The following is a 12616-nucleotide window of genomic DNA, read 5'->3' as shown; positions in this document are numbered from 1 at the left end:
AATCCAGGCGATGTGGTCCTCCATCCGGGCGAAGTCTTGATCCAAGCGGCAAAGAAGAGGTCCTCCATCCGGGCGAAGTCTTGATCCAAGCGGCAAAGAAGAGGTTCTCCATCCGGGTGATGTCTTCCTCCAAGCGGCAAAGAAGAGGTCCTCCATCCGGGTGATGTCTTCTTCCAAGCGGTATCTTCTATTTTCTGTCTTCCGGATCCATCTTCATCCCGCCGACGCGGAACATCCTCCTTCCCCGACAGACTAACGACGAATGAAGGTTCCTTTAAATGACGTCATCCAATAAATAAAAGGTAGGAAAAATCGGCGGGATGAAGATGATCTGGAAGACAGAAGATAGAAGATGCCGCTTGGTAGAAGACATCGCCCGGATGGAGGACCTCTTCTTTGCCGCTTGGATCAAGACTTTGCCCGGATGGAGGACCACATCGCCCGGATTGGATGAAGACTTCTGCTCGGCTGAGTGAAGACGACTCAAGGTAGGGAGATCTTCAGGGGGTTAGTGATAGTTTTTTTTAAGGGGGGTTTGGGTGGGTTAGAATAGTGGTATGTGGGTGGTGGGTTGTAATGTTGGGGGGGTATTGTATTTTCTTTTACAGGTAAAAGAGCTGATTACTTTGGTGCAATGCCCCGCAAAAAGCCCTTTTAAGGGCTGGTAAAAGAGCTGATTACTTTTGTAATTTAGAATAGGGTAGGGAATTTTATTATTTTGGGGGGCTTTTTTATTTTATTAGGGGGCTTAGATTAGGTGTAATGAGATTAAAATTCTTGTAATATTTTTTTATTTTTTGTAATTTAGTGTTTGTTTTTTTGTATTATAGATTAGTTTATTTAATTGTATTTTAGTTTAGCTAATTGTAGGTAATTTATTTAATTAATTTAATGATAGTGTAGTGTTAGGTTTAATTGTAACTTAGGTTAGGATTTATTTTACATGTAATTTTGAAATTATTTTAACTAGGTAGCTATTAAATAGTTAATAACTATTTAATAGCTATTGTACCTAGTTAAAATAAATACAAAGTTGCCTGTAAAATAAATATAAATCCTAAAATAGACACAATGTAATTATTAATTATATTGTAGCTATCTTAGGGTTTATTTTATAGGTAAGTATTTAGTTTTAAATAGGATTAATTTATTAAAATATTATTTTGTTTAATTTAAATTATATTTATGTTAGGGGGTGTTAGGGTTAGGGTTAGACTTAGGTTTAGGGGTTAATACATTTATTATACGTGGGGGGGACAGATTAGGGGTTAATAAATATAATGTAGGTGTTGGCGATGTTAGGGCAGTAGATTAGGCATTCATAGGGATAATGTAGGTGGCGGCAGTGTCCGGTTGGCAGATTAGGGGTTTAAAAAAATTATTATAGTGTTTGCGATGTGGGGGGGCCTCGGTTTAGGGGTGCATAGGTAGTTTATGGGTGTTAGTGTACTTTGTAGCACAGTAGTTAAGAGCTTTATATTCCCGCGTTAGCCCATAAAGCTCTTAACCACTGACTTTTTTTTGTCGGTAGGAGTCTTGTCGGTAGAGGGTGTACCGCTCACTTCTTCCAAGACTCCAAATACCAGCGTTGGGCAAATCCCATTGAAAAGATAGGATACGCAATTGACGTAAGGGGATCTGCGGTAACCTGGAGTCACGGAAAGAAAGTGAGCGGTAGACCCTTTTCCGCCTGACTCTAAATACCAGCGGGCGGTAAAAAGCAGCGTTAGGATCCCTTAACGCTGCTTTTGATGGCTAACGCCAAACTCTAAATCTAGCCGAGTGTTTATTAACATTTCGGGGTTCACACAGAACCCTTCATCTCATGAAGGGGTCTGTGTGAACCCCGAAACGTTAATAAACACTGTTTTTTTTTTACTTACTATTGAGAAGTCCTGAGAGTGCTTTCATTTACTGAGATATACCTTTTTTTTTGTGTGTGTGTATCTATATATATATATAGACCTAGTGTTAACTCTTTTTACCCTATGGAGCTCTGCTTTCAGCACCTACCTTTTTAAATTTTTGAATAAACGTCAATGTTTTAACAGACTTGGAGACGCCTGGATTCATTCCTTCTTTGTTGTGTGTGTGTATATATATATATATATATATATATATATAATTTGTGTGTATATACATACCGTATATACTGTGTGTGTGTATATATATATATATATATAATGTGTGTGTGTATATGTATGTATGTGTGTATATGTGTGTGTGTGTGTGTATATATATATATATATATATATGTATGTATGTGTGTATATGTGTGTGTGTGTGTGTGTATATATATATATATATATATATATATATATATAAACAGGCAAAGTGCACTCCAGATCCTAAGTCAGCAACTGCTTCGGGTGCTAGCAACAACGGAATATAATAGAAAACAAGAAGCACTCCAGAAGTCTTTCCAATTTAATCACCTTTAATAGTGAACGTTTTCGGGCAACAAACAGCCCGTCCTCAAACTTACAAGGTTACCAAACACTTACCACCCACCTGTGTTATAGACCGCCACCAAGGAAAAGTGCACCACGCTCTCCGCGGTGGATGCGTCGCCCCTAACGAGTGACGTCATCGCCCGCGGCAACGTGAAGGAACTGAAAAGGGCAAAGACAACTGTCAAATTATGCAGGCATATAATAAGCCCTAATTCTAAGCAACAAGCTTATACTTCAAATATACTTTATACTTTAAATATGCAGTATAATTACATAAGACATTGCAGTAAAGACTGGGAAATCAAATCTATCGCAAAAAGAAATACGGTTGTCATAGTAACAAGTAAACAATCAACGCTAGGTCTAGCAAGTCATAAATTACATAAGAGTTACTGCATAAACGACTATGGGGCTCCACAAAGCAAAAAGCCATCACAGGAAAATAGAATAAAATTGATGGAAGCTAGTAGAAATTTTATTTACCATTTATGTAAAGTGGAGTCACATACCCAGACAGGCAGAGAAGATTTAGCAGAACAAGTTAATATAATTACAGAAATAGGAATGAACCATGGCTCTCACAAATTAACAGAAATATGAATGATCATGGACTCCCCCTGGATTCCTTTTTCGACAGTAGATAGGGGTCACAGGAACACCTGCCAGTCTAGCTGTGTATTCAGCCCATAGGGCACAAGTGTATTCAATTCGAATGTCCATTTGGCTTCTCTTTGGAGAAGTAGTCGGTTTCTACCACCCCCTCTGGGTAACGATGGTACATGATCTATAATCGTATATTTAAGATCCATGACACTATGCTTCTGTTCCAAAAAGTGTCTGGCCACTGGTTGCTCGGAAGTGCCTTTGTTTAGTGCCGTCTTGATAGCAGATCTATGGTTTGCCATCCAAGTACGCAAATCATCAAAAGAGAAGAACAACTCACTGAGATGGTGCAACGATTTGAAGTAAGGTGCTATCCGGATAAACTACTTAGGGAACAGCGGGCTCAGGTCTGTCAGGCCAGTACCTGTGTACCTAAAAAGGTGGAGAACAGGATGACATTCATCACAACCTTCACAGGAGATAAAGGCCCCTTAAAGGACATACTTAACAAACATTGGGACATTATCAATACGGATAGATCGTTACCCTTGCATAAGGTTGATCCCCCAAGAGTGGGTTTTAAGAGATCAAGGTCTTTACGGGACTGGCTTATTAAAACTGACCCGATACAAAGTTACAAATCCTCAACATGGCTGGATATTAAAAACCCAGGGGTCTTCCGATGTCTTGGCTGCACAACTTGTGGGGGGTTAATCACTGGACCAAGCTTCACCCATCCACACAAACGCAAAATTTATAAGCATAAATTCCGCCTAACGTGTACTACCACGTATATAGTGTATCTTTTACACTGTATTTGCGGGCTGTATTACGTAGGAAAAACCTGTGATGATTTGCGTACTCGGATGGCAAACCATAGATCTGCTATCAAGACGGCACTAAACAAAGGCACTTCCGAGCAACCAGTGGCCAGACACTTTTTGGAACAGAAGCATAGTGTCATGGATCTTAAATATATGATTATAGATCATGTACCATCGTTACCCAGAGGGGGTGGTAGAAACCGACTACTTCTCCAAAGAGAAGCCAAATGGACATTCGAATTGAATACACTTGTGCCCTATGGGCTGAATACACAGCTAGACTGGCAGGTGTTCCTGTGACCCCTATCTACTGTCGAAAAAGGAATCCAGGGGGAGTCCATGATCATTCATATTTCTGTTAATTTGTGAGAGCCATGGTTCATTCCTATTTCTGTAATTATATTAACTTGTTCTGCTAAATCTTCTCTGCCTGTCTGGGTATGTGACTCCACTTTACATAAATGGTAAATAAAATTTCTACTAGCTTCCATCAATTTTATTCTATTTTCCTGTGATGGCTTTTTGCTTTGTGGAGCCCCATAGTCGTTTATGCAGTAACTCTTATGTAATTTATGACTTGCTAGACCTAGCGTTGATTGTTTACTTGTTACTATGACAACCGTATTTCTTTTTGCGATAGATTTGATTTCCCAGTCTTTACTGCAATGTCTTATGTAATTATACTGCATATTTAAAGTATAAAGTATATTTGAAGTATAAGCTTGTTGCTTAGAATTAGGGCTTATTATATGCCTGCATAATTTGACAGTTGTCTTTGCCCTTTTCAGTTCCTTCACGTTGCCGCGGGCGATGACGTCACTCGTTAGGGGCGACGCATCCACCGTGGAGAGCGTGGTGCACTTTTCCTTGGTGGTGGTCTATAACACAGGTGGGTGGTAAGTGTTTGGTAACCTTGTAAGTTTGAGGACGGGCTGTTTGTTGCCCGAAAACATTCACTATTAAAGGTGATTAAATTGGAAAGACTTCTGGAGTGCTTCTTGTTTTCTATTATATATATATATATATATATATATATATATATATATATATATATATATATATATATATATAATTTGTGTGTATATACATACCGTATATACTGTGTGTGTGTATATATATATATATAATGTGTGTGTGTGTATATATATATATATATATATATATATATATATTATGTGTGTATGTATGTATGTGTGTATGTGTGTGTGTGTGTGTGTGTGTGTGTGTATATATATATATATATATATATATATATATATATATATATATATATATATATATAATTTGTGTGTATATACATACCGTATATACTGTGTGTGTACTGGTTAATATCATTAATAATATCTGTACAAGTAATGTACTGCTTGGCACTCAAACTTATTGTCACGTAAAAGCTTATTTGATCATTAGTAGGGTCATTGGTAGAGCTACACATGCAAACAGTGTCCACTGGCTGTGTCATATGTGGGAGACATTCCTGAGATATGACAAATGTAACCCTTGCACTGCAATAAATCTGGTAAATGTAACTACTGCGGCACTGCCAGACATCTTATAAATGTAACCCCTATACTTTGAGATATGACACATGTTACCGCTGCACTTCCAGAAATATAAACAAATCTAACTCCTGCACAGCCAGAGATCTGATAAATGTAACCCCTGGACTGCCACAGTAGGTCTGCTCTTATTTTGACTCTCATACATGCTTTTTAAATGCATGCCCCCTCGTGAAAAAAAAATGCCCCCCCATTTTATTCGTTCTGGAGCCGACCCTGCCCCCCTACAACCTCACCCCTGTTGTTTCTCAGGGGTTTTGGGCTCATCAGAGCAACCACAATTTCTGGAAGCTTTTGTTTGCTTGTTTTGTGAAGAGCTGGTGTATGACCAGGAAAACCCTCCTAGGCTGGCCGGGCTCCTGGAACTCCCGGTCGGCCGCCTCACAACGGACACCCGCCTAACTCCTCTCAGGCTGGCCGGGCTCCTGGAACTCCCGGTCGGCCACAGGACAGCAGGACACCCACTAACTTTACCCCTGGTCGCTCCAGCAGCCCTTTGCCCCCCCCAGAGCTCTGCTCTTTTGGGGATTGGTAGCCCCTAGGGAGGACAAGAGCTGTGGCAATTATCAGAGGGGAGCTCCTTTGGGAGGTGCCGGGCTGTCTGGAGGGGCGGGAATGGCGGGAAAATAGTGGGATTGTCCAGGGTCTTATCAAGATGAGCTGTGTGTATAAAAGGAGTGCATGTTTTCAATAAAATCAGTTCCTGTGTAACCTGAATGCTAGTGTGTCTAGTTATTTGGGTGGGCTCCAGCTAAAATCACTTTCCTGAGCTACAAAGCAGCCTGTTCCAGGCAGAGAAAGGATCATCAGGCAGAGCTACCCAGTCTGGGTAGCTGGAGTCTGCGACAGGGTGGGACCCTGGGTACTGATGCTGTCGGCCATCAGGGGTGGCTACAGGCTGTGGTCACTTGCTAGCTACATAGCTGCCGTCGGCACGGAGGAAGCAGGACCCTTTGGTGGAGCTACCCAGTCGGGGTAGCCGGGGTATCCGTCACACCTGACATTTCCACATCAGCAATAAAATGTCACAGAAATACTCTGGAGTTTCTTCCTTCTGCCAAGTGCCTGCTGTTTATGCTTCTTGTGTTGGGGGGAAACGCTCTGGTTCCACAAAAACATCCATTTGTTGGAAACCTTTTTGGAGCAACATGAATTTGTATTTTAAAACATTTATCTCCAATAAAATGTACCCTTTTCACTTTTTAATACATTGTTGTTGCAATCTATATTTCAGGGAGCATTTAAAGGGTCATCAAACCTTTATCTTTCATAATTCACACAGTTCATACAATTGTAAACAACTTTATAATTTACAATCAAATTTGCTTAATTATCTTGGAATCCTTTGTTGAAGGTGCAACAATGCACAACTGGGAGTTAATGACAAGAGGCATATATATATATATATATATATATATATATGCAGCAACCAATCAGCAACTAGTGCATCGCTGCTCCTGGGCCTACCTAGGTATGCTTTTCAACAAAGGATACTAAAAAAAAAGCAAATTAGATAATAAAAATACATTAGAAAGCTGTTTAAAATTGTATGTTCTTTCCGAATCATGAAAGAGGAACGTTGGGTTTCATGTCCCTTTATTAATAATTATTAATTAATCCTGCAAGCTATACAGCAGAATTTCCCAAACATGATTGGGAAAGGGGAAATGTACATTATGAGCCAGATACAAATTAGTACTTACGAAAATGTGCACTGTAGTGGGGAAGAGCTTTGTGTGTTCACAAAATTTTGGCTTTCCAAGATCTCCAGGCTTTCTGACACCGTTTTCCCTTCATCAGGCAAAAATTCAAAGCTGATAATACTCTGAACAGTGCGATCTCTGGTGAAAGAAAGGAATCTGTACATATCATAATCATAACCCATACAGGTTGCTTTATCAATGTAGTGAGAATCCTGTACAGTTGGCCGTGGTCCTCTGAATATTTGACCATCTTTACGAACACACCACAGATACCCATCAGAGCTGAAAGATATAAAATATGTCAGAGGGAGCCAACCACCAGTTCCAATAGTTGTTGCATTGCGCTCCCACTCTTCTGCTGGGTTGGTTGGAGGTTTTCCCATCACAAGACTGTCACCAGAGGTCACTGCATACAAAATACCTTCTGGGTCAAAGAAAACTGCATTAAGTTTATCCCAGTTATAATTTCCTATCTTCGTAGCCTGACCATACATCCATGACACATCTTCATTGTTTGGGGCTGGACCCTTGTAGAGCTTTCCGTCAGTTGTTAATACATAGAGGTCACCCTTAGGATGGAAGAAGAAATATTTTATTTTATCCCAGTTAGCTTTCCCAACTCTTGTGGCTTCAGCAAACCAGTCTTGATCTTCATGGTGGGGCATAGGACCAGTGTACAGTTCATAACCACGTACAGCATACAGTTGCCCATCTGGGCTAAAGGAAATATGGCTGGCATTGGCTAACCTTCCAACGTGGTCAGCACGTATGTCATAGCTGTCATTGTAATCAACTGGTGGCAGTCCACACTTGGCAAAACCATTCTTATCCACAGTGAATAAAACAGTATCTGAAACGAGAGTGAAGCAAGTTAATTTGCAGATTGTGATTAATAAATTTACTAATATCCTTGCATAATGTATAACCTACATCTTTTTATGTAAAGAGACATCAGTTTATATAATACAAGACAGTACTAGTTGTCCTTTGTACTTTTAAACAACACATGATATAGTTGACATAAACACAATTTGCCAGTGTTAGATGTTAAAGGAATACAGTATTAAACATATCCTGCCTTCCATATGAAAAACCAACATCCTAAATATGTTAATTTTTTCATAAATGCATGCAAGCTTTTACAAATTATAATTGTAACTAATACAGCTGTATCAGTTTAGTAATTCCAGCTATTTCTCCCTGGATGACAGATACTTCTTACTAATGCTCATTGGCTGATAGGTACTTCCTAGTAATGCTCATTGGCTGACAGATACTTCCTACTAATGCTCATTGGCTGACAGATACTTCCTACTAATTCTCATTGGCTGATAGGTACTTCCTACTAATTCTTATTGTCTGATAGGTACTTCCTACTAATGCTCATTGGCTGACAGATACTTCCTACTAATGCTCATTGGCTGACAGATACTTCCTACTAATGCTCATTGGCTGACAGGTACTTCCTACTAATTCTCATTGGATGACAGGTACTTTCTACTAATGCTTACTTGCTGATAGGTACTTCCTAATGTTCATTAACTGATATTTCTACTAATGCTAATTGGCAGATAGCTAGTCCATTAGTTGATGAGTACCTCTTACTAATTTGCATTGGCTGATAGGTCCTTCCTATTAATGTTCATTGGCTGAGAGAAACCTACTGCTATTTCTCATTGGCTGATAGATAAATCCTACTAATATTCATTGTCTGATGGTTACTTCCTGTTAATACTTATTGGCTAACCTGCTAATGCTCATGGGCTGATAGGTACTTTTTACTAATGTTCATGGACTGATAAGTACTTCCTGCTAATGCTCATTGGCTGACACATACTTCCTGCTTATTCTCATTTATTGATTGGCATTTGATGCAAATAGTCACTGAATGAAAGTTGTATACAGAGAGGGGGGAACTGATAATAAAGAGAGAGGGAGTTAGTCTGTGCTAACTGAAAGTATAAACAAGAGAGGCCTACTTGTACATTGTAATTATAGATGTGATGTTTGGCATGTCTTATACTGGACATAGGAAAGATAAAGCAGGGCAAGTGAGGTGCAAACGGGTACTGCCACTTATTGAAGAGACAAGGGGGGCGTCGCAAGGAATTAATTTATGAGGTAAGCATACATTTTATTTTATAGGATGGTGAGAGTCCATGAAATAGGCAGGAAAAACAGTTAAGGCAGGTAGAGGTACTAAACAGACACTGTGGCCTGCAGAACGTTCCTACCTAACAGCAGCCTCAGAAGAAGCAAATGTGTAGAAATGGTAAATATTGTTAAAAGGATGTAAAGATGAGCATGTAGCTGCCTTACAAATCTGTTCAATAGGAGCTTCTTTCCTGAACGCACAAGAGGTGACAACTGCTGTAGTAGAATGAGCAGGAATTCATTCTGGGGAGACGCCCCTACCAAATATGCTTTGGAAATTAAAGCTTTAAACCAAGCTGCCAAGGTAATTGCTGTAGCTTTTTGTCCCTTGCGGGGGCCAGAAATATTAATAAACAAGGGTAAAAAATGTCTGAATTCTTTTGTGGCTTGAAGATAAAATTCTAATGCCTTAACTACATCCAAGTTATGCAGCAATATCTCTAATATTCTCATGAGCTGGACAGAGAGATGGAACCATATTTCCTGATTAATGTTATACGAAGATACAACCTTAGGAAGGGAGGAGTAGTTGGTTCTCAAAACCGCTTTACCCTGATGAAAAATCACAAGAGAGAGCAGAAAGTTCTGACCCCCTTCTGGCTGAGGAAGTGGTCATTAGGGGGAGAACTTTCCATGGCAAAAGTTGAATTTCAATACGATTTATAGGTTCAAATGGTTGAGCCTAAAGAACTCTCAGAACCAGGTTAGGGTCCCATGGCAGAGAAGCAGGCCTGAAAACTATTCTTATCCTGACCAAAGGCATGAATGTCTTGACATTTTCTTGTGATAAAAGATAAAGCAGAAATTTGCCCTTTAAGGGGACAGGCTAAAAAATCTGTATCTATACCATCTTGTAAAAATTGTAGAATGAGGAATTTTAAAAGCGCTCCAAAGATAATTCTTAGGCTCACACCATGAACGAAAAACATTCCAGGCTTTGTGATAAATGTGTTTTGTAACAAGCTTTCTGGTCTTAAAGTGAAGGTCAATTTTCATGTGAAAGTGCCCGGTTTTTAAAAAAACTATTAAAAACAAGGGCACTTTCATTCATGAAAATTGACATTTCAGCCGGTTTTTTTTTAAATATACTTACCTTTTCTTCTTGAAGCCGCTCCAGTGCTTCACCAGCCCGTCGCAAGCCTCTTCATATGACAGCAATGACGATTCCGGCATCCTCCAATCACGGCTTCTCCCCCGGGGTAATCATTGCCTTGGAGGAAGCCGATTTCGTTATTGCTTTGGTAAGTAAACCAGGAAGAAGCAGGCGGGGCATCGTTTCAGAAGAACAAGGTAAGTATTTTTAAAATCCGGTGCTATGTCAATTTTCATGAATGAAAGTGCCCCTGTTTTGTTTTTTTTGTTTTTTTTTTTAAAAAAAAAACGGGCACTTTCACATGAAAATTAACCTTTACTTTGATCAAGGTTTCTATCTCTTGATCCGTAAAACCTCTCTGAGACAAGATTAGGCGTCTAATCACCATACAGTCAAATTGAGAGATTTTAGATCTTGATGGAAGAAAGAACCTTGAGAGAGAAGGTCCTTGCTAAAAAGAAGATGTCAAGACTGGATTGTGGAAATTTGAATAACATCTGCATACCAAGTCCTGTGAGGCCTTGCTGGAACAATGAGAATCATGGAGGGCCTTTCCTGTTTTAACCTGGCTATTATACTGAATAGTACAACAAAAGAAAGAAAGATGTAAATCAGATTGAATGACCTAGGAATCACTGGTGCATCTATCAGTTGCTTGTGAATATCAAGATCTCGCACAATACTGGGGTAGTCTGTGATTCAAGTAAGATGTCTTGAGATCTATCAGCACAACCAATATAGGCCACTCTAATCTGTCTAGAAAAGAGAGAGAGGCAGTTTCATCTCTGCAGAATAATTTGTCGATTGTCATTAAACAATCGGATAAGGGTGGCTTCTTGGTTGTGATGGACAGAGAAATGTACATTAAGGAAGCCCTTAGACAGTTGGGCGACAGTGATTCATACCAGCCACTATGTGGGGACCCTACTGTGAAATTTGGTAAAAAACTTAGGTCTCTTTTGGACGATGGGATATATATGGGTGTGATTGATAGGAACACTATGGACTACATTTTGGTAGAGAATCCTGTCTTACCCATATTTCACCATCTGCCAAAAGTTCACAAGGGCCTAGAGGATATAAAGGGGAGACCGATAGTGGCTGGTATAGGATCGCTGTCTGAACATTTGTCGGAATGGGTAGATAATATCCTACAGCCATTAGTTAGCTCTCTACCCAGTTTTCTTAGGGATACATCTCACATGTTGACCATGATTGAAAAGATACATGTAGAAGAGGATATGAGTTGGTTGACAGTTGATGTTGCCGCTCTCTATACTTCCATCCCTCATTCTCTTGGTATTAGAGCTGTTCATTTCTTTCTGGATTTGTTAACTGATTATAATGATGAAACTAAAGATTTTGTGCTAAGGTCCATAGAGTTCCTGTTGGAACATAACTATTTTTCTTTTGAGGGGGTTTTTTACCTCCAGAAGAGAGGTACAGCGATGGGGGCGAAATTCGCCCCCTCGTATGCCAACCTATTTATGGGTTGGCTTGAATATACCTTTCTTCTGGGGGAGAATAACCCCTTCAGGGATGGAATTAAATTCTATAAAAGGTTTATTGATGACCTCATATTCATCAGTACCTTTGATCAAAGAGAGACAGAGAGGTTTGTAGAATACCTCAATTCCTGCGTACCAGAGATTAACTTTACGTATGAGTGGCACAAAACAGAGATTAACTTTCTTGATATTAGACTGATGTTTGATTTTCAGTCCAAGGAAGTGCATACATCTTTGTATCGTAAAGCCATTACAGCCAATTCACTATTGCATGCTTCGAGTGCACACCCGAAGCATGTATTTAGGGGAATTGTAAAAAGTCAGTTTCTGAGAAATAGACGCATAAATTCTAAAGAGGATACCTTTGAGGCTGAAGCTAGTGCTTTAACAACTAGATTCAGACAAAGGGGGTATTCAGACAACCTGATAAAAGACACACTTAAAGAGGTTCAAAAATGTAAGAGGGGAGACCTCTTGGGAGGAAGAAGGAAGAGACAGGAGAATAAAGATGAAACATGTAAGAAACCCATTTTTGTAACCAAATATTCATCACAGTACTATGATGTGTGTAGGATAGTGAGGAAATATCTGCCCATTTTATATGGGGATGATCTACTGAAGGATACCATTAAACAGGGATGTAAATTTGTACATTCTAGGAATCTATCATTAGGCAATATGCTTTCTCCTAGTCAATTGCGAACTCCGAGAAGTAATAG

General features: G+C 39.5%; 1 protein-coding gene across 1 annotated transcript in view; it reads right to left on the bottom strand.

The window, feature by feature from the left end:
* The window catches only part of LOC128665794 (tachylectin-2-like), a 109875-nt gene that overhangs the window by 74103 nt on the left and 23156 nt on the right, over window positions 1–12616 (bottom strand). Inside the window, exon 2 of the mRNA XM_053719996.1 lies at window positions 7143–7992. Within this exon, the coding sequence (XP_053575971.1) occupies window positions 7143–7992 (850 nt within the window). The remainder of the gene's footprint in view (window positions 1–7142; window positions 7993–12616) is intronic.

This window comes from Bombina bombina, chromosome 7 (genome assembly GCF_027579735.1).
Source record: "Bombina bombina isolate aBomBom1 chromosome 7, aBomBom1.pri, whole genome shotgun sequence".
Classification (NCBI taxonomy): Eukaryota; Metazoa; Chordata; class Amphibia; order Anura; family Bombinatoridae; genus Bombina; species Bombina bombina.
This window is presented reverse-complemented; position numbering and strand designations above follow the sequence as displayed.